The sequence below is a fragment of the Leptosomus discolor genome, chromosome 1 (genome assembly GCF_034619465.1).
Source record: "Leptosomus discolor isolate bLepDis1 chromosome 1, bLepDis1.hap2, whole genome shotgun sequence".
NCBI lineage: Eukaryota > Metazoa > Chordata > Aves > Leptosomiformes > Leptosomidae > Leptosomus > Leptosomus discolor.
Window position 1 is genome coordinate 26,187,305 of NC_141391.1, and position 23,198 is coordinate 26,210,502.

Genomic DNA, 23,198 nt, shown 5'->3' on the forward strand with positions numbered 1-23,198 from the left:
CTGAATTTCAAATGTTTCATCAACTTCCCAGAATATCTTGTGAGTGGAAATTAGCCTTAATGGTAGGTTAAAAAGGACTTATTTACAATTGAATGCAAATAGCTTCAAAGTGTACCAAAACCAGCCCAACACTGCTGTGGTTCATCAGCTGAGGTTCTTGTAACGCCTCAGAGAATGAAGTTGCAAAGGTTAAAATTGTCTGTATAGAATCTTAATTGGAAACAAACATGCAATATGTATAGGTCACATATTTGAGCTTAGCAATGCTCATTGTGGAGTTCCATTTAACGCTTGCACAGATATGTTTTCACTAACTCTAGTTTCCATATGGTCTGCAAATTCCCTCCATGTAAAGTGCATTACAACATTCTAGCTTTTAGGTGAAAATGTTACAGGCAAGTGTAATCTGATCTGTATCCAAAAGAAAAGTTATATCCTCTCACTGTCAAGCACAGATGGGTAAAAATATTTTCACTACAGGTATTCTTGGAGTGTCCTGAACTGTTAGAATAGGTCCAAGATTGAAACATAGTCACATACAGCGCTTTCCCTTCTCTTCAGTGAGACACCAAACAAACATTACCAATGCTTTTCGTTTTCCTATATCATTAGCTGGGTAGAAGGTCAGCCAGGTAGCCCTTCTCCAAAAGAGCTCTTACAAATTCTTTGACATACATTTGACGTGTTTCTGATACCTGCACAATTCAAATCAGATGAAAGAGAAAATGTGTTTCTGCTGATAGGAACAGAATCTGTTTCTCCTCATCAAGTCACCACATGGCCCTATGAAAATATTCATTAGAAGTGTTGATGAACTAGCTTTATATGGTATTTGACAGAAGGCTTCTTGAAACAATTGAAAAATTGCCCCAAACATTCCTTTGGAAACCACAAATAGAATTTGGGTGCTAAATGGCACTACGTTAAAAGCTCCCAAAGACCACAAGTGTAGCATCACTGTGTCGTCTACCAATACTGACACAATTAGTTTCTGATTTTCTTGAACAATACTGAGTTTTTTATTAGGAAAAATGGGGCAACCATTTTCTTAAGACGCTGTAGGAATCTGGAAATCCCTTATACTTTCTGGGGAAAAAAAAAATACTTTTTTTGGTGCTTAACAGGGCCCTTGGCTTTCTTTTAGAAACTTTTCAGAACCTTTGGATTATTGTTGTGCTCAGGAGCACAGATGCTATAAAGCAGGGAGATTGTATGCTCTTGCAGATCTTTATTTTCCTGTTCATATTGTTCTCTGATTCTTTTATCTCACTCTGCTACATCCAAAATATTTTCATTTGTGTGTCCAGGCATGTTTTCTTTCAACTAACCAGACTTTTGGTAATTGTTTACCAGTCTGTAGCACAGCATGTAGCCAACATTCTGAACAAAATAAATAAATGAATAAATATTAGCAAGTGAGAGAGAAATGGAATTTAAAAATAGTGTTATAATTTTAAAATTTGCATTAACTGGAATTAACATCACATAAGTAAAACCTGAAGCTATTCATAATGCTAAAATTTCTATAAACCACTTTTTTTTATCCTAGTTTGATATATTTACTAACAGTCTTTATTACATTGCAGAATTATTCCTGGCAAAGCTAACTGCTTAGACAGAGATATACAGAATGAGAAGCAAAGGCATTCCACTGGATAGATACGTTGAATCATTTTATGGAATAACCGAAACTGAAGAAAAAGCCAAATTTCAACACATCCAAATGCTGAGTCCAATCTCTAGGAACAAGTGATATAGACTAGATCTAGAGGGTAGGAGATGAGGGATGAAGGCACTCAAAGAATGTAGGGATTGTTGTAGTGATTAGCATATTCTGGGCTCTCCTAGCTCAGTGCTGAGGCAACAAAGATTTGTCCAATACTTGGATGCCTAGGAAGAATAGATGAGGAGGTGATTTCATTTCTGTATGCAATTTCAGTAGAACTCCTACCATCTGATTCTATAGTCAGCAGTTCAAGAATGATATGCACACACTGCAGAGGGAACAAAAGAGCAGGGCACAAGAATGATTGATGGATAGGAGATAAACTCCATGAAGTACCATGTAAAGAGCTTGATTTGTTCGATGTACCGAAGTGAAGAGATAAAAAGATGTTAGATACTACAAGATGTCTTAGCCTTTCTACTGACAGAATGCCTAATGAGGGTAAATAACATTGGAAAACATGTTATTTGTGGTCTTTATGGCCATTATAAACATTCTTTCTAAATATAGTCTCCAATACAGCTTCTCAGGAGGAAAAATGTCATGTGTTTCCTGAATGGATTCAGAGCTTCTTTGTGCCTTTGGAGCCTGTGAATTCCCGTTTCCTCTGTGCCAGACCCTGCAAGGAATGATAGTCTGCATTAACCTTAATTTGCTCTAACATTGCCATCACTGCATTTGTTCACATGGTCATAGACCGAGGTACTGCAGTGTCAGCTAGCCACCTGCAGGGATCAGTAAAAAAAAATGTGTTTTCCTTGTTCTACGATTAACTGCAACTGCAGATGTAGTCAAGAATATATCATCTTCCCTTGAGGCATCAAAGATGGTCAGTGTTCAAGTCACTGCATGAAATGAGTCTTTCTTCTGATTTTTTTATGTATGTTCATGTGTGTGTGTATATATATTATCACTGATTTTCTGCAAGATTTGGTTTTTACCATGAAGGAAACGATAGGTAATATTAAAACAGGGCATGAAAACCCTTGACATCCTCTGATGGACATAATTTGAAATGCTGCTGCTGATTGAAATCCTGCCTGCACATGTAATCCCTTCATAAACACGGAAAAAAAAAGTTCATTAATTTCAAACTACTATTTATAGGCTTGTAAGAAATTTGCTGTAAGAAATTATCTATCTATGATTAGCTCTTAGTGTCTTACTGAAAGGCTCCACAGTATGCTCATGTTTCTGCAAACACTTTGGGACTGAAAGTTACTTACTAAAAAACACTGATGAGTCAGATAACATGGAGGCAGAAAACAACACCAGTTTTCCAGAATTCTGTGTGGTAGGAACAAAGAAATGATGAAAAGTTAAATGGATATTCAAATCTGCCTGTGTGTTTACACGTACTCCAGCAGAGTCAATGTTCAAAGCTTTGCAACTTCCACACTGTTTTTCAGAATATGCTACTGGTGACAAGGCAGAGCTCAATACTGGCATTCAGAGGAGGAACTGAAGAGCAGGTGCCACAGCAGAGGTCTCTGTTATTTATCCGCAGTGAAAACTTCAAACTATAATGACCCCCACACCAGTTACAGAGCATTCTTCTTTCATATAATATTCCTTTATGATGCCTTTAAAGGATTATCATTACAAACACCAGAAAGTTAAGAGAGTATCCATTTATTCGGTTTGGAAGATTTAACTCTTGAATTACTGAAGTTCCTGTGTGCAGAAGTATGTTCTGAATAGGTGTTTAACATGGCAGGAAACATTATAGATCAGAGATCCTGATAGCAACTAGGAAATGCATAGCATCTGGCACCTTTTGAAAGTAAACCTGCCAATAATTAATTACATGTATGAGCCGCTCTATCCCTGTCTAAAGAATTGGACACTTACTAAGATATATTAGACTATGTAACAGAGCTTAACTGCTCATACCCTATCCTTTCTCTCTGGCTTGTATGGTCCCAGTGTAACTTAAGGGTAAAAACTGTTGTTGGTGCTCACATTATATGTCCTTGATTGTATTATCATTGTTACGTTAATTAATAATCAATTTATCTTTACAATCCAAAATGTATGGAGTTCCCATTAGGCAGAAATTGGGGTGGTTCTGTTGTTTTGCCAGTGGATAAAAACGAATGAAAATGTGAGACTAATTGTAAAGTTTAGGATCAAAAGTACTTATATTCAACAGAAGGTGTTAAGAGAGTGTAGCAGTAAAAAAAAAAAAAATATATATATACATACCCTCAGGAAAACAAAAGCTGGTAACAGTGTAAAGTAGTCAGGTTTGCTGAAAAGAAGCTTTTAAATTTACCCTTGAAAATACAGAAGCCACTAGATGTTTGAAGTTACTAAAATAATGTTGAAAGTGCTACTATAAAAATGATGTTATTTGAAACCAAACAATACTCATTGCTGTTCTTTTAAAGCACATAAAGAAATGCACAAAATACTGGAGCCTTTAAAGAGCAAGAAAAGGACTTGTTTGTGGTCCTCAGGTCCCACTTACCCTCACAGTATTGGGCACTTTCTCACAAGTTTCTTTTTTCAAGCTAATAGCCTGTTGCAGGCCATAAGGCCTGAAAGGGACTGGACTTTTTGCCTTGAAACTCCAGAAGGATACCCTCCCTGATGACTTCATACTCCTTCTTTGTCCTAATACCATCCGGGTCAGATGTCCCTCTGTCTTCCTTCCTGTTCTAACTTTCAGCTTTCGTGGAAAATAATTTTCCTTTTTTTTCTTTTTTTTTTTCTTTTTAGTAAGTTTGCTACAAAAAGAGTAGCAAGAGATCTATTTAACGTTATTTCAGGGAAATATTTTTTAAAAGATTCTTGGGGAAGTTCTTAACACGTACAGGCACTACTGTAACATAGCCTGTAGGTGGACTCATCTTATCAGGTATACAGCAGTGCTACATGGAAACACTGGCCTAAGTTGTACAATGTTTTTTAGAACAGACACCTTTTTCCCCCTTATTATTTTCTCCTCTACTGTCCAGGTCCAAAGAAAAACGAGGTGGTATGCCAAAAAGGTATTCAGTGTCTACAGGATGTTCATGCTGTGACTGAAGCTCCCCACAGGCAGAGGTTCTCTGGTTCTTATTCCACTTAATTCATCATTCAGAACTCAGCAGGGGACTCTGCCTGATTTTGGAGTTGAAACAGTTAGGCTGGTATTTGCCCCACCCTTTGTCCTCTAAATGCTTAAAAATGGAATCAGTCTGCTTTATTACCCCAGAAATATTTTCCAGATAACTACCTAACTGATAAACTATAGGGTGCAAATGACATCTCTGTATCAGCTTTTTGCCCTGAAAGATGTATTTCTCATGAGGCATAGTCTAATAATCCTTTTCCATGTAGCCTGAGCTCTATGTCCGGGTTCCTTACAAAACTAATCTCATTAGGGCTAGTCACAGTTTCTCCTTCTATATTCCTTAACTCTGTGTCTACTTATTGCCTGCTCTTATGACCGACAAAATTTATGAAACCTTATGAAACCTTTTAATCAGTGACCAAGTTTACAAAACTCCCTTACTTGCCCTGATGATTTAAAGGCACTTCTACAGTTCATCCTATTGGATATGGATGTGCTTGTTTCCATGCCTTCAAGGTGTAAACAAAGACTATTCCACAGAAACTCTGGAATGAATTAACTTGAGAAACTACCACACTTGAGCCTTAAAAATATACCTATTTATAGAGCTCTGGTTTTGATAGAATAAAATGTTAACCATAGCATAAACATTAATGAACCATCAAGCTTGATTTGTCTAGGTGTTGACATACTCCCTACAGACCTGGGATTATTTTTGCAAGGACTAAGAGAATATATCTTCACTGTGTTCAGTGTAATTTTATGTTAAAATTTAACTCCCCCCAAAATACCAAACCTGCTAAACATATATTGTCTTTTGTCTTATTTTTGTCTGCTGGTATGTGGAATTTTATGATCCAATCTTTTTTTACTTATAGTGATGCTGTCTGTGGAGATTTTCTTGCAATGGGAAACTCTCATGCTGAAAGAACTTGTCAGACAACAGAGACAGTTGTGATATGTCAAATTAAGATGGCAAAATGATGTCAAAGCAGGTCTAGGGAGAGCCCATAACAATGTTACTGTCAAGTAAATAAAGAAAACTGAAACACAAGAAATACAAGTTATATCAAGAGATCTATGACTGTGGTATGGTTCTGTGTTTTGAGAGACACTGTTTCAGAATGATTACTGTTTGTCAGTAGGGCTTCAGGACAGGAGCAAAATCTGGTGGCTGCCAACTAAAGTCAGCAAAGCTCAGCGTGGAAATGGAGATTTTCTTTTTTTTCCTTGTTATCAAATTCTCAGAAAACAATTACCATCTAAACAAAATATTAGTTCACCACTAGTTTGCTCAGCTGGATACAAAAATTAGCCAGTGGTTTATGCTACTCAGGAGATCACACCTAGTTAAAATAATGGTCATCTTGGCAATAGAAATTTAGGAAGCTGCATGAGTTCTGTGAGGTTTTGTTATACTTCCTATTTGTAGCTGCACTGGTTCACTCACTGATCTCTCAGTATGGCCCCAAGTTTGCCAGAACAAAGAAACATGAGGAAGTAAGGAGCACTGGTGAAGAGTAAGTGGTTTTACTGCTGTGCAGTTTACCCTTTTCTTGCCTTCCTTTTTTGTCATTCATCATACACACATTTCAGTTGTGTCTTGCTATGACGGTACTATTCCCCTTAGTAACAGGAAAGAATGTAACAAAGAACTAGAAGGAAGTAGTAGAAAGAAGGAACCAAAAGACAATTCCTATGTTTAAAAAAGGAGGAGAAAAAAAAAAAAAAAAAAGAAAGAATAAATAAGCACAGAAAATAGGGCATCAAATAGGAAAAATAGGAATACGTCGTAGACTGAACCTAAGGAAAAGTTCATAAATTTCGGGGGAAAAATAAAACTTCATACCTAAGGAAAAAATAAAATTGAATAGTGCATTTTCAGGGAAGGCATGATGTTCTAGAGATTGTCATTTGGGATCATACTTGTGATCCATCTTGTCCAGGATGTCGCTTTTGACAGCTTTAGAAAGAAATAGAAAAGATTCTTGAGATGAAGAGAAAGCATCATAGGTGTAGTGAAAGTGTAAAGTATAAACATTGCTTGTGTTAGTGAGTGAAATTAATGTTCTGGTTTCTGCTTCTATACTTCTTTGAAGATAATTCACTGTTGAGTTAGTTCTTCCAAAATGTATTTCCTGTAACACAGATTTCAGAGGAAGTGAAGGACTGATAAAAGGAGAAAGGAGGGGTAGCTATTTCTTCATTTAAGTAAGAAAATTATGAGGGATCAGTAGAGTAGTTTTTTCTCACACGTATTGAATATGTGGCAACTTCTTTGGTATTGGTTGTTTTCTAATAGTAATTTTGGTAGTAATTTTTCTACAAATTTAATCACAAAAATAGCATCTTGATGAGGAAAGGAATGGCTTCTTGAGAAAATATCATGACAATACTTGAAAAATCTTTTAGCTTTTCACAGTTTAAATTAATTTTTAAATTACTTTTCCTGTTAATTATATTCTTACTCCATCCATTGGAATAAAATATCCAGGGCAGCAACTGTGGCAGAAATTTAGCCACAACTTTGAGCCACTGGTTTGAGTAATACCATAGGATAAAGAAGGATAAGACTTTCAGGATCATATTTTAATTTTCACTGTGGACTGTTGGGTGTTTGTAAAAAAATGGAGTGGTTTTCATTGAGATTCATTCTAGATGAATAAGAGGTTTGGATTTTCCCGATCCTCTGTCTAAGTGTAGTTTATTTTTTAGTTTTTCCAGGCTTCCACCAAAATAAAATGTTTATAAGTTACTCACATCTGCCTGAAATTGAAGTAGACTGCAACAGAAAAGCAGTAGTTCAATTTCATAGATATTTTCAAGATTAGAGGTGTATTAATTTGATCAGGTGCAGTGCAGTGTGATCACTACTTTGGTTGTTTTGACCCATTGTCTAGGAGGGGACTTTAGAAGAGAAGGAAACACATTTTGTTTCCAAATTAAATTCTAGTATATAATTATAATAAGTATCGTGTTGTTCCAAAAAAAAATTCTGCTTCACTTAAATTTAACAGGGAAATCTTTTCTTAGAATGATCATTTGTGTTGTATTATTTTATAAGAAAAGAATAATTTTGTGTTATTAATGCTAATTAGAACAATTTCTCAATTGATACGTGATAGATTGATATAAATTTTAGATCTGTCCTGGTATAGCAACTAGATAATCATATTGGTTCACTGTGTCACAGCAGATATTTGAAAAGAGATCCATCTGAAGAGATTCTGTTTTAAGAGAAGGGCAGGGAAACAGAAATGCATATATTGAGTAAATCCCAATGGACTGTTGGTCAAGAATAAAATACCACACATGCTAAATGAAAAACTGGATCAGTTTTGAAAATCTTCAGTGAGATATTAAACTGAACAGTGGTAGTGGATTTTATTTTATAGATTAAGTGATCTCCTTCTTAATTGATGAATGAGAATTTGTGCATCCCATTAACACTAATGGAAAATTGACAAAAGTTCCATCCGTGGTATAAGGCTAGACTCTTCAGAGTAATATGGCACCAGCATCAATTTTCTCAGTATCACTACAGCTCATGGGATTACAGTACAGAAGTGTGTAATTTTAAAAAGTAAATCATGTATACATTGTAATAAATCCCCTCCCTGTGGGTATGCTCTCAAGGGGTATTACCATTCTGTGATTCCATCTGGATATTTTATAGTCCTCATTTAGATTCCTTTTTAGTAACTGCAGTGGTGAAGTATAGGTGTTTTTACTTTAATAAACTGATTCAAGAAACTGTTACAGAACATCCTTATTCTTTTAAATATTATGCTTCTATTAGAATCTGTTATATTTTACAAATTTGACTAAAAGGACCATACCATTTCAGTTGGGTTCGAATAGAGTGAAATCTATTTTTTATGTTGACATATCAGTGTTTATTTGAGGTGTTATGGTATGAGTTCTAAAGATTTCTGATAATATTTTAAAAGTCTTATCTTGATTTCAGTAAAGCATTTGACACCGTCTCCCACAGCACCCTCACAGCTAAACTGAGGAAATGTGGTCTGGATGATCGGGTAGTGAGGTGGATTGTGAATGGGTTGAAGGAAAGAAGTCAGAGAGTTGTGGTCAATGGGACAGAATCTAGTTGGAGGCCTGTATCTAGTGAAGTCCCTCAACAGGGTCGGTACTGGGACCAGTACTATTCAATATACTCGTCAATGACCTGAACGAAGGAACAGAGTGCACTGTCAGCAAGTTTGCTGAGGACACACAACTGGGAGGAGTGGCTGACACACCAGAAGGCTGTGCTGCCATTCAGAGAGACCTGGACAGGCTGGAGAGCCGGGCAGGGAGAAATGTAATGAAATACAAGGGCAAGTGTAGACTCTTGCACCTGGGAAAGAGCAACCCCCCATGTACCACTATAGGTTGGGGATTGAGCTGTTAGAGAGTAGCGTAGGGGAAAGGGACCTGGGGGTCCTGATGGGCAGCAGGATGACCATGAGCCAGCAACATGCCCTTGTGGCCAAGAAGGCCGATGGCATCCTGGGGTGTATTAGAAGGGGTGTGGTCAGTAGATCGAGAGAGGTTCTCCTCCCCCTCTACTCTGCCCTGGTGAGACCACATCTGGAATATTGTGTCCAGTTTTGGGCCCCTCAGTTCAAGAAGGACAGGGAACTGCTGGAAAGAGTCCAGCACAGAGCCACAAAGGTGATTAAAGGGATGGAACATCTCCTTTGGGATGAAAGGCTGAGGGAGCTGGGTCTCTTTAGCTTGGAGAAGAGAAGACTGAGGGGTGACCTCATTAATGTTTATAAATACATAAAGGTTGAGTGGCAGGAGGATGGAGCCGGGCTCTTCTCGCTGATGGCCAGTGACAGGACATGGGGCAACGGGTGGAAGGTGGAGCACAGGAGGTTCTACATTAACGTAAGGAAAACCTTTTTCACTGTGAGGGTGACAGAGCACTGGAACAGGCTGCCCAGAGAGGCTGTGGAGTCTCCTTCTCTGGAAACATTCAGAACCTGCCTGGACGCATTCCTGAGTGACCTGCTCTAGGTGTTCCTGCTCTGGCAGGAGGGTTGGACTAGATGATCTTTCGAGGTCCCTTCCAACCCCTAATTGTGATTCTGTGATTCTGTATTTAGTTTGATAACCTGAATGATAAGTCTCCTAGATTTTCAGGTACCAGATATAACGAATATTGCATGTGTTGTGCAGTGTCTTTCACCATAACGAAAAATCCTAAAAGAAGTATAACTGTCTTGATCAACTACAACAGCACTGAGGAAAAAGCACATTCATCATGTTTTTCTGTGTCACTCTTCTGCTCTGTAAAGGAGATCTACCCATACAAAGGATGGTCTGGAGTACTAGTACAGCCATCCTTCATCATCCCTAGAGTTGGTGGTAATGTTGTGTTCTGCCAGTCAAGGCTGCTGAAGGGAATTGTTCAATCCATAACCCTGACTTCGTTATTTTAGTGAGTTACATTCTCTGGAATACCGTTTCCTTTCATCTAGTAAAAGTGAAGTTGTAATTATTTTGCAACATGGCTGTGATTTCCATCTGCAGACTTTCTGCAATTCCTGAATATTTGCCAGCCTTTGCTTTTCGTAGATTAAGACCATTAGTGTAATTTAAATGTCTACAAAATATGTGACATATGTACGGTTCTAAAACCAATTTTGAGTGTAATCTTGCAAAACATTACATTCTGTTTAATACACATCTTGCGCTTTTTTTTCCTAATAATTGCTTTGTTTGGAATAAGATCATCTGTCATTTCAGTTAATAGTTTCATATTCTTAGCATTTACTTTCAAATTTTTCACGTATCTTTACTTTCTTCCTCCATACTATCCCTTTTCAGATCTGGAATGAACCCACCAGCAACTTGATAATTGATTAAAAACATCGATTTGAATCTGGGTTTCTCAGAGGTAGGGCAGAGGGGGAATAATGTAGATTTAAACTGTCCAAATAATTTTAGTTGATAGTCAAAAAAGAAACCCTAAGTTTATTTCTTTGATTCTAAGTTGGATTTAGCAAAATGTTTCAGGAAAACATTCACCATAAGACATTGCTGGCAGAAGGAAGACATTTTGCAAGAACAAATAAACTTGAAGAAAAACTCACATTTCCAACCAAAATATCATGATCACTTTTTCGTAGTACTGTCACAGCCAAAACATGCCTTAGTTCCTGTCACCAGCATGAATTGTTCTTGAAACTTTGTTGTGCCATTCCTAACAAATGTTGAACAGAGTATAAGGGAATAGTCTTATCAAAAATGAAGACAAAATTTGTAAGTGGTAATTACCAGTGGAAAATTCTTACTCTGTCTCTTGGCACAGAAGTCAGTGAGGATTATGGGAAGAGATACCGTGGTATAAGTTACCAGTAATTATAGTGAACAATTTGAAACAATACAGTTTTGTTTTAAAGTATATGAAAGACTGTATCATTAGGAAATAGAAAATAGCTGACCTTACAAAAATACAAGGTAAAAAGGAGAATTCTACTATTTTCCGGGGTTTTTTTCCTCTAGTTTTAGGACCTTATGCTCATTTCTAAATACTTTTTATGCACTTTTCACGTGTTAATAAAATAATGCATACAACAGCATGTCTTTATTTTGTCGTCAGCATTTTTTCATACAAAGCTCCTGAAGCTTTGATGACATGCTGTACAGGAGTAATGAAGGCCAAGTTTTCTCTCTGAACTGGGTTAAATGAATTAAACTTTCTGAAGCTTTTTATTTAGCCATACCTGAGACTTTCCAGATAAGTAGAAGTTATAATTTAGTGAAAGAATTCTGCAGGCTCTAAAGTATTGTTAATTGCATCTTTTTTCCTAGGTTGAATGTAAGATATAAAAACATTTAACTTTTGTTTTTGCTGATATTACAATTGATTCCAGTTCCAATAAGGGTTTAAGTTGACACAAAGCAAAATCATTGAAAGAAAATGCAGGCAAACCTTGATAAAGAACAGATGAAATTTTGGTGGTATTCAGTTAGGCTCATACACACATTGTATTAATAATAATAAAAAGAAGTTCAAAACCATGATCTTATTTCATAAGGATTTTTTAAAAAATTGATTTTATCAGCCTACATTATATTTCTTCAAAATAGAAATTCACACTGACTGGTTAAGCATGGTGTCTTTGAGGTTTTGAACCCATGACATCATTAATGCCACAGGCATGACTAAAATAGTATAGTTGAAATTAATCTTTTTTTAGACATTAATAAGCCATAGTGAAAAGAAATAATTAGCATATCTTTGGGCCAACAGAAGAACACTGAAAAAGAAGTCAAGTAAACCAGAGCATTTCAAGATAATTGCCAGGCATACATCATTTATTCCAGATTAGCTAAGGTCATGCACTTGATGCTCCCAGTTTTTGCATCCATATATGTGGTCATTGTTGCCATCAAATTACTGAATTTTGATGGCTATATTTAATGGTCTGAGAATAGACCATGAAGAAAAGTACTAAGAACAGCAAATATAGAAAGCACATACTCCATTCAGTTAAACAGTGACCTTTTTAACCTTGCTGTATGCAGGAAATATCCGCTTGTATTTTAGTAATTACATTAGCTTCATTAATGGCATTTGATACAGATGGTATAGGAAGAACTTATCTGCAGCTGAAGAATGCAGGCAGCAGTTTTAGTTTGAATTGCAAGTACTTTTTCTCATTGGAGTTAAGTGGAGGAGGGAAGAGAACTGAAAATAGATTTGTGTGCTCTCCTCAATCAGAGAAGCCATTATTTTTCAAAGCTTGTTACCATTTTTGGTTTTAGTTATGTTAAAACTAGTTAAATTTTGCGCACTTTAAAAGTCTCAGTCAAATCCTGCAAAATGGTAAACAGGAAGAATAAATGCAGTTATTAGGACATTTGGGACTTAAGAAATTGATCTTTATTCTGATTCATGCTACATTGATTTTATGAAGGTGTCTCAACCAGTTTGTGTCTTCTCTTCTGTCTGTAAAATAGGAGCAGAATATTTTCTTCCCCCTTTTTTATTATTGTCTGTTAGGTTATGTATGTCAGATGAACAAAATTGGTTTAGTGTCTGTACCAAGCCAAAAGCAGTGAGCCAATTCACACAAGTTGGACTTCCTGGAACAGAGGATCATGCAAATTTAAAAACCAAAAAAGTATTAAAATGATCTTTTTTTTTTCTGATAAAGCAGAACAGGGATGGTGATTCTTCCTTAACTTACTCCTACAGCTTTTGATTATATGGGATCTTCATAAACTAGGAATTGTGTTCTGGCAGTGTTTCCTAATAGGCAGAAATGGAACTGTCCTCCATTAGGTCTGATCTGTTTTTATCATTCTCTGCTATTGACTCCACGACAGCTCTGACAGTAAACTCTAAAGACTGTGTTTTCCGTAACAGGAGAAAAATCTTTGTTTATTTCAAATCTTAACTGCTTAATCAGGAAGAAGCGAAAATGGGAAGAAGCACAAGCGACACAAAAGTAGAGCCCTTGGCAGCTAGGAGAGAGGAAATGGAGCATATAATGGAGGGCACACGCTTTTCCTCATATGATTTGAGTGGAAGAAGTCCCTGAAGTGGGAGTAGGAGGCTGATAAGCAAGATAACGTGAAATGGTGGCCCTGCTATGAATGTTTCTATGTTCTGTCTTACTCAGGGAATGTACAGTATGAATACTTAAAAGGTGAATAGAAAGTATTTCTGTTTCTATTTCTCTCTTCCTACCCATCAAGATGCATGGGATTCCCCATTTGCTGTCATGGCCTATTTTTGCTTATTTGTAACTAGAGTACTGAACGCTTAATTTCTGCTGTAGACCGAGCTCTCTGCAAAGGATATTCCTTGCATCCATCTTTGACACCATGAACTTCTTTGACGAGGCTTTCCTATCTCCCCTTGTATTTTCACATGTGAAAAGTGCTACAGTCTCTAAGATAGTGGTTTCTCTTTGACATGAAAACCAGCGTCTTAGAATGTCAAGTTTTAAATACTACTGGTTATGGGAGGTGTTAATGGCTGTTATCAATGGGTTGTTTCATCAGCAGGCAATTACAGACCTGGTTATAACTAATGGGTGTGCTGTTGTGCCAACCAGATGTCAGTTCTGTGTCCTCCTTTCTTTTTCTGAATTTCATCAAGATCAGTTTGACTCTCCTTTCTGATTCTAGAATGCTACATGCAAGCTTGCAGTTGATTGGATGTGATATACAAAAATTATCAAGTGATGTCCAGACAAATAGAGAAAATATATCAATTTTAGGTCAGATGACCACTTTACTCAAGCCCATAGAATCATCTGGCTATTAAAAAGTTATTATAGTATATAAAAGTTCTTGTTATTGTAAATAGAAATTTTTTCACTAAGGTTATTATGACTTCCTTCAAACTCAGAGTGCTGTTTTATTATATATGCAGCATTTGTGTCATTAGGAATAGATCATCATTGTTATCTGGATTGTAATCATGATTTATCCTAGCTTCATGCCATTTTAGGTATGTTTGTTTTGGTCCATGCTCCGAGTTTTTTTTTCATATTGTTTGAAGCTGCACAGGTGGTGTAAGTATCACCAACTGTCTTTGAAAGTTAAGGAATTCTAAACAAATTAAGCCAGGAAATATTCATTATGTGTTTCTCTTTAAGATATGCATTTTGCAGTGAGTTTCCTCTTCTTTTTAGAAACCTGATGAAGAGACAAAGAAATTACTTCTGATGCATAAACATTTGTTATGTAATTTAATTGGTTTATTTTTCCTAACTGTGCATGATGCTTATTCTGGATACATTTGTTCTTTTGATGTAAAATCAGAAGATAAAGACATGTACCAATTTAGAAGACTGTAGCATGGGAATATGTTTCTAAGAGCATTATTTTGCCTTGATCATGTTTTAATACACCGGAGGTACCTGCAGCACCCCAAACCATTCTATGATTCTATGATTTTGAAAGATGATAAGTGAGTGTGTGACAGAAAAGATTTTTTTTTTTTTAGTTTTACAAAATACGAGATGGATTAATAATAAACCAGAAAGCATTCTATGATAAAATATTTGATATGTCTGTGCTACCTGCATTGGCTTAACTGTAGCGTTCAGTCTTCTGTTTGGATTTTTTTTGTCAGCTTTCAAACAGTGGAGGTAGCCTGCAGGTGATAAGTATCCCATTAATCTTTCCGATCCTCTAGCACTTGAGCATGAGAATAGCTGATCAATTACAGCAATTGTCTCCCTAAATGAGCTTTGCACATCTGCCTCTTATTTCATTAGTTAACTGTCTGCCCATATATCTGATAGAATGGAATCTTAGTGGCTTGGTACAGCTTGTTCTGTGTTACTATACAATAAGGATGGGGTTGTTAGCAAAATGGGCACAAAAGGGTATTTATACACTACCCACAATAAATATACATGCTATTGTGTAGGAGTGCTTTTTGCCTCTAATCGCTGTTTGTAGAAACCTACTTAAAGCACATCAGTTTGCTTTTCAGCTTCCTGTTTAGTCCTTAGTTGTAAGCTTTATATTTATCATTTTTTATCATTATTTATCATTTTCATAACACAACCAAAGTGTTTCCATGCCCTACACCGTCATAGCCCTATCTGTATGATTTTAGATAACCAAAGCTACCATATATAAAGTTAACAGTAGAAGTATAACTTCCTTCTTGTCTCTTTTCAATGCATCTTTTAAATACTTAGATATGATATCCTTCTCTCAGAAAGTAAATTTGCATTTCCAAAGCTATAAATCAGTATTTACAATAGTGGCAATGTTATTAGGTGTTGATTGTCTAAATTAAGTACAAAACAATGAGTAACAGTTACACTGCATAATTCAAACTTTGTTTTAAGAAACACAGCCTACAAATTATGGATTATAATTTTAATAACAATAAGATTTCACATGAATGCCTCTTTCATTAATACTCAAGCTTTCGATTACATGAAAATCAATTACCAGATGAAAATTAAAATAATTTCTAAATAGAAGCCTTATTCTCTGCCTGTTAATATCTGATCAGTTTATTCTTAAGAATGCACAGGATTTAATATTCAAAGGTTGTTTTCTTATGTTTATAATATATTAAGTTAAAAAATTTAGTTATTTATTTATTTAGCTGAATAGTGAACTAAGCTGAATGCCAAAAAGACTTAATTAAAAACCATTCTGTCCTGAACCTGATATAGATTATTCCAGGTGATTCTTTGATGCATTCTGAATATTTAAGTATGTTTGAATCTGAAATTGTCAGATAATTGTCCTTGAAACTTGTTTCAGTGAATTTGAGTGATAAAAAATACACGCTTCAGATACTTTGTGGAATTTCTGAAACCATTAAGCTATAATAACTGTCACCAACTTTTTAAATTATTTTTTGACTATTTGTTTCAGGTCTGGTTTGTATGAAGTCGAGTACTTCAGTGGTTGAACTTGTTATGCTGCTTTGTTCACAGGTAAGACATTCTCTGGTTTTAATTGTATTACTTTCTTTGCATAGGGTTGGATTACTGCCAGCCTAAGAATTGTATCTTGCTGTTTGTTTCATTCTCCCATTTCAGTATAAGAAAATACAAATGAATCTCTTCTGATAGCATATAAATTGTAGAATTTTTTCAATACATTCCATAGTTTCTCTGTATTCACAGGGTATACAACATATGTTTGCATTTGTTTTGTAAAAGTGTGTGGATGTACATTATGCACTTTTTCTGTGTATGAGCTCTCTCTCAAGCCAGTTCTTATTTAGAATATGGAAATAGGATACTGTTGTCATAATTCTATGTGGAAATCTATCTTTGAATTAGTAATACTTTAAAATCTTACTTTGTGGTGACTTTATTAATTTTTATATACATGACAACTTATTGGATATTTTATGTAGCTGTCAGTATATGAAAAGAAGAGGAACATGGTTTAGGTAGTCCTCAAGAACCTGCAGAAGCAGAGTATTTCTGGTTTTAAAAAGCTGCGGTTAATTATTGGATTTTTAGCATAGCAGTAATGGGTTTCTCAGAAATACAAATCGATTAACATTTTTAATTGCTTTCACAAGTAGAATATTAAAAACTGAAATAATTCCTCATACTGTTTGGATTGTTTATATCTCAATTTTAATTTTTATTGTTTTGACAGAAGTGTAATTAGCTAATTTCCTGTATATGTAGCCTTTTTCTTTAAACTGCCAGTAATAAGTTATCAACAAACATTTTAGAATTTTGCTCATTTTGAAAAATATAAGAAAAATATGATGGCCTAGCAGATCCAAATAACTTCACGAGTTTTTACACTCCTCTAAAGACTTATTAACAGCGTTTCATTTACCAAGTTCCCCACAGATTTATAATACCAGTTAAACTCAAACCAAGTTAGTATATAAAATGCCCAGGTTAGCTTGTTATATTATTACCAAGTAAAATTACTTTTTTGTAGGTATACTTGAACATTCACTGCTGTACACTGAGAACATGCATCAAAAATGTACTGAAAACAAATTAGTTTCTAGGGGTAATTGAAATGAAGATCTGCTTTTGAGGAATCTGTCTAAAAATAATTAACATTTACAACTGGTTTTGGGGGAAGGCGTTCCAACTTACCTGCTGTTTGCCAGTCCAAAGGTTGCGTTTCTTCAAGCTTGTGTCATAAGGAAATAATTAAATCTTGTTTTCCTTTTTTTTTTCCCTTCCTTTTTTTTTCTTCCTCTTTTAGCCAGAGTGGATATTGGTTAGGGAAAAGTAAAAGAAAAATACATCCCTGGCAGGAATCCTCAGTGGGGTTTGAACTTCAAACCTTCTCCAGCCGGGCACTTGAAAAATTTGTTGCCTAATGGTGAAGTCCTGGGTTACAGGAAAATTCCAAAAGATCCATTAAGGCAACTTTTTTTTTTCCTCCTTTTTTTTAGCAAGTTTTGAAACATTTTCTTGAGGGAAGGAGTAACTTACAGTTATTTCTTCCCTAGCCTTTGGGTTTACTGCAGTTCTCAGGAATAAAGTGGAAAGTAGCATTAGGGTCTAGTGTCTTTGATGGCATCATCATCTAATCATAGGTTTAACATTACTCATTTGCTGGCTCCAGGAATTCCTGCCATTAAGGGCCCTAGAGATGAAACTTTGCCTCAAATATTGATTGAAAGGAAGAGAGAGAAATTTAAGCTCTTTCTGCAATGCTTTTTCATTAGAGATCCCAGTAAAGCTATGTAACAAATGCAGCTAATTTGTTATTTTTATTACTATTACACATGTTATTTATTATTTCAAAATATTTGACTATTTTAAAAATCAGATTCATTTTATACCTGAAATAATGTGAAGAGACTAATCATTTTGAAGTTTTGAACATTTATTCGTTTTCTTCAGTGTTTGCTTGGGAGAACTATTTTCTGTCTACACAATTACTTGAGGAAATTGGAAGCTTTTAGGTTTTATACCCCTTCTGATACTTCAGGGTTGTTTCCTTACCTTCTAAATAAGGAAGATTTTGTGTCCTGATGTCCATTTATCACTAAGTACTTCAGAAGCTAAGCTGTGATGGCTGTTGGGGATGTTAAATGTTTCTACAGGAATTGGTCAACAGGGGGCTGTAGTGGTGCAAATTGCATCCTCCTCCCTTCACCTTCCTAAATCCGAAAGTACTGCTTCTGTAAATTGCATTTCCACAGAATATTGTATTTAATCCTATAGATGTACTAAACAGGTGTGTATTTCTGTTCATCTGCAGGAAAAAAAAAATGTTTTTTTTTTTTCTGTCTGTATTTTAAAACTATTTGTCAAAAGAAGACGAAAGGTGAATGCTATGAAAATGATAATACATAAGATGTCTAGAAGAAGAGAATGACAGACAGACAAATATCATAATCCAGCCTATAGCAAACAGAATTTGGAATTAGGAGTTTAGAAGATGTTGTCTGCAGCAAGTGAGGTTAGCTCATCTCTGTAAAAAAAGAGATAGTCCTACCTGAGCTTTCCTGTATGATAAATTGACTAATATGAACTGGAAAGACTATATAAAGTACTGCGGTTTTTTAGTAATCCTAATGTAACTAAGCCTTTTCTTCCTAACATGAGTAAATCCTTCATATTCAAATTGAATGACATTTTACAGATTATGTGGGGAAGTTTGAAATGTGTCACTTGAAAGATAGATGATGAAATTAAAGTCCTTTGAAAAGTACAATTATGTTTGCACAGAACAGAGTAACTTTAGACATTGAAAAGGAAAGGGAAATGCGAAGTTTGTTTTCCTTTCATTTGCTATGGCAAATTAGATGCTTTTATGCTCTTTATGTTGGAAATTCCATGTTAACGACTACAGATTAGCAAGGATGTCAGAATTTTTTTTCTTATCTGAGCTCCTGAATAAAATCAACATAGCCAGCGGCTCACGTCCAAGGTATGGTCTAAATTTACATTAAATATCACATTACAAATGTCTGAAGGTACATGTCATGGATAATTCGGTTCATATGGGCAGCCTTTTAGACTCTGAGGGATATGCAATCAAGTCTTTACCCCAAAGGAATTTGGAGTTTCTGTGAAAAATACATTTTAAGTTCTAAAGGAACTCCTGTAGGGTTAGTGCATCATTTGTGTGTTTGGGGAAGAGCACAATTTCTACTCTTTGTATTTTCAGAATCTCTCTTGTACAGTAACTTGCTTCCCTGCACCCATTTTAATTTTCCCTAGTATCACCTACTTCACTAGATGAAAATTTGGGTTAATTTGAAGGCTTTATTTTCTTTATTTCTTATATAAAGCAAAGCATACATCCAAGTACTTGAAATATATTTTTACTAGATACTTGATAATAAACATACAATGATGTTCACTTTTCATAAAATAGGCATTTTTATTTGGATTTAGTCTATTTTAACATAAAATTGATGAAGATGTGTTATGTTTGACAAGATCTGTGCTTGATTAGCTGGTCTTTGTTCCCTCAGTCTAGTTGAGAGTGTCACAGCTGTGTTGCTGTTGGAGTGGCAGATTTCTTCAATAAACCATACAATTTTTAAAAAAAATACATTAGTTTTTGCAGTGTAGTTCCTTCTCACATCAGATTTAGATTTCAATCACTTCTTTCTTATTATCCTTTTTGTTTTCTTTTTCCTAGCCAAAACACTACAATAGTTTCTAATTACTTCCAGATCTTCTGCAAATTTTTCTCTTTTGGGATACAGCTTCTACAGAAACTGAATGATTTTACCCCAAAGGAGTTTTATCTCATGCCACTTGTATTTTTCTGTATCTTAACTATTAACAGGTGAAATTTATTTTCTTAAACAGAAAGTACTGTCTTAGTATTTAAGACATCTTGCTACTTGACCTGTTCAAAACTATAACTATTATAATGGATAAATGGTGACTTTAGGAAAAAAATGCTATGTCATTTGTCGTTGTAGAATACATGTAGAATATCTGACAAGTTTCAGGATTTTGTAGCTTTCAACATCATTCATTCTGTTGATTTCCCCTCCCCTTGATCAAGAGTGTAATTCAGGAGCCTCTAAGGGAAATATCAGAACTAGAATGAAAATAATCTGCTTCTGAATCACTGTGCTGAGGAAGATTTCTTTTAGATGCTACCCCTTGTAAATAGGCTTTTATTAGAAAAACTGTATGAGTAGTGAGGAAAAGGATATACATAACTAGAAATAAACTGGCAATTAAAACATGTTGGCAGATTCTCAAATAAATGGTAACACGTTATCCCTCTTATAATTAAGATGTAAGTAGATTCTGTAAATTGTTTACTTTTTTGAAAAATTGTAGAACTTATAGAGCCTTAAATAAAGCAAACTATACCAAGAGTATAACCATAACTTGACAACCTCCAGTATGTAATTAATGGATAAACTGAGCTTCAGCTGAGCCTTTCAAATATTGGTTCACAGTGTGAGTATTGTAAGTGGGTTGTGTCCACATTGTTTTATCTATTAACCTGGAAATGTAGAAGATGCTTGCGCTGAATCCAGTTTGTCTCTCCATATCACAGGCAGCCACTCAGTACACACTTCATGAAAAAAGATCTGTGAAGGATCTGCTTCCATACAGCACAGTCCATAAAACACTTTCCAGCAGTTTGAGACAAGTAAAACATAGTTTTGTACTACCATATATACTATAGCAATCAAAACGATAAACTGCCAAAAAGGGGCAGAAGGTGGGACAGGGGAAGGCGAATGAGTGCATTGCCTGTTGTCCTACATGGCAAGAAAAAAAATTGAAACAATACCAAGAAATTAATCCCACTCCAAGGAGAGGTGGAAAAACAAACAAAACAAAAAAGAAAGATGTGCCTTCCCAGAGCAAATTTGAAGGAAGTACTTGCTGAGGATATTTGGTGATAGGTTTAGCTCTGAGCATATAAGGAGACCCATTTCTGTACTACACTATTTGTATACCTATTTTACATTTTAATTTTATGCATTATTAGAAACCTTTTCATTTTCTTTGTAGTTTTATTTGTAATTATTTTGTGTCTGTTTACTTTTGTTGCCAGTATTACATTTAACTTTTATTCTGCTTGTTGGTCCTTATTTATTCCCTCCAAAGGTATTCATAGAGTGCTCATACTCCTTAATTTTTGCTTGATAGGTGTTTGCTAGCTCTTTGAGAGTAACTGTGATAGTTGCACACTGAGAGAAGTATTTGCTATTTGTCTTTTGACACCAACTGCAATAGGAAGGCTGAAGACAAGTTAGATAATGACTGCTTCTCTGAAATCTAAAGAACCTGGGACTTAATCTATTTAGGAATTTAAGTCTGGTATAACTTTAATTGTGAAATTAAGGTTGGTTATGCAAATTCCTATGGAGCTGTAATTTTTTAATATTCTCTCTTCCTAATCGTGAAACAAGTTGTATATTTTACCTTTGGCCATGTTTTCCCATTTGTCCTGTTGGATTATCCACTGTCTCTGTATTTGTACCAGGGCAACTAGGAGGAGACAATGCTGTATATCATATCAATGCAGAAGTCTGAATTAAAATTTTATGTAGAAGGGAAAGACACAGAAACACACATGCAAACATACAGAAACTCGTTGTTTCGATAATCATTTTTTTCAACATGTCTTGAAAACATTTAACTTGAAAACAAAGTTCTGGATCTGCTACACTGCTTCTGTCCTGCATCTTCTTCTCTGCTAACCCCGCTTTTGTACCAGTGCTAGTATTTATATGATTAACTCACAAACACATCTGAAAACTGTTCAGACGTTTGTTTCCTGGTTTAGTGGGTTAAGCTGGCTGAGACCCTAGTTCAAAAGCCACCAGAGCTACTCAAAGAGGATCCAAGATTGCAAATCTGGGAGCACAGAGGAGAAGAGAGAAAAAGCAACTTGTGTTTTCATGGCAGCAATTCAGATCTCTGCATCTAATGGCATCATACTCTTAGGCTGCAGTTTCAGTGATCAGCTTGGGCTTTTCTCTGGCCCAGATCATACTAGCAGAGGTATCATATCTTTCCCATGCCTAGCTCAATATTCCTACTCACTCCTTTTCCCCAGTACATGCAATGGTGGAAACAGTCACATCAAAATAAAAAGTGACATTGAGTAAAATGGTATTTTTCAACTGATTATACTTCTAGAGTAGCCATGAAAGCAGTAGCTTGTAGCAGGTGGCAGGCAGGATGGCTGGGGCTGTAGGAAAGACAGGCTGCCTCTGTGGCAGTCAAAAAGAAAGGAATTTTGGCATTTGATGGGAAAGTAAATTAAACCAAAAAAAATCCCACAAATTGTCATACACTGAACAAAGTTCTAGAAACGTATATGAAAATGTCAGTCATGTAGCTCCAAATTGAGGCATTATAATTTCTCTTTTTTGTATTTTTTCTTTTTACCATGGGCTCAAATTTAAGTTCAATAAATAAAGTCTTCATAGCTGAAGGTAGTACTTTCCCTAATATTGTCATCCTATATGGACTATATAAAGGTCCAGCAAGAAAGAAACAACATTTCTACTCTGTCCTTATCCATTATCAAATATGGTACAGTTTAAACGTGTGCTTATATTCTGGTATTGATCCGGGGCTCTTCACAATCCAGAACACGGCCTATACCCAAATAGATTGTTATAAACAGAGTAATTTCCAAAACCAGAAATAAACTCTAGTACAAGCTACAGGCGAAGTAGAAAACTTTTTCCTTTATTTTTTTTTGCTCTAGAAATTAAGTGGTTTGGAGGTGGGGTAGGGTGGTGTTTCCTTGTGGTTTTTTCCCCCCTGGTGTTTCTCACTCACTTTATAGAATTCTGGAAGTTTTACAAAAGATGATAATTTTGCTTTATCTGTTTGGGGGTTTTTTACGCTAAATAGGTGTCAGAGAATTTTCTTGCATTAAATCCTTGTACATGTGTGGAATGTCGTCCAGTCCAATCTCAGTCTTCATCTCTTAGCCATCTGGTTCTGATAGTCTAACTTTCAAATGGAAACGATT

At 35.5% G+C, this 23,198-nt stretch overlaps 1 protein-coding gene across 6 annotated transcripts in view; it reads left to right on the plus strand.

Annotated features, from left to right (window-relative positions):
• Positions 1-23,198, plus strand: part of NBEA (neurobeachin) — a 510,952-nt gene that overhangs the window by 231,730 nt on the left and 256,024 nt on the right. For all 6 annotated transcript variants that reach the window (XM_086481881.1, XM_086481883.1, XM_086481885.1 and 3 more), the window contains one exon: positions 16,158-16,219. In XM_086481881.1, coding sequence (XP_086338007.1) covers positions 16,158-16,219 — 62 coding nt within the window. The remainder of the gene's footprint in view (positions 1-16,157; positions 16,220-23,198) is intronic.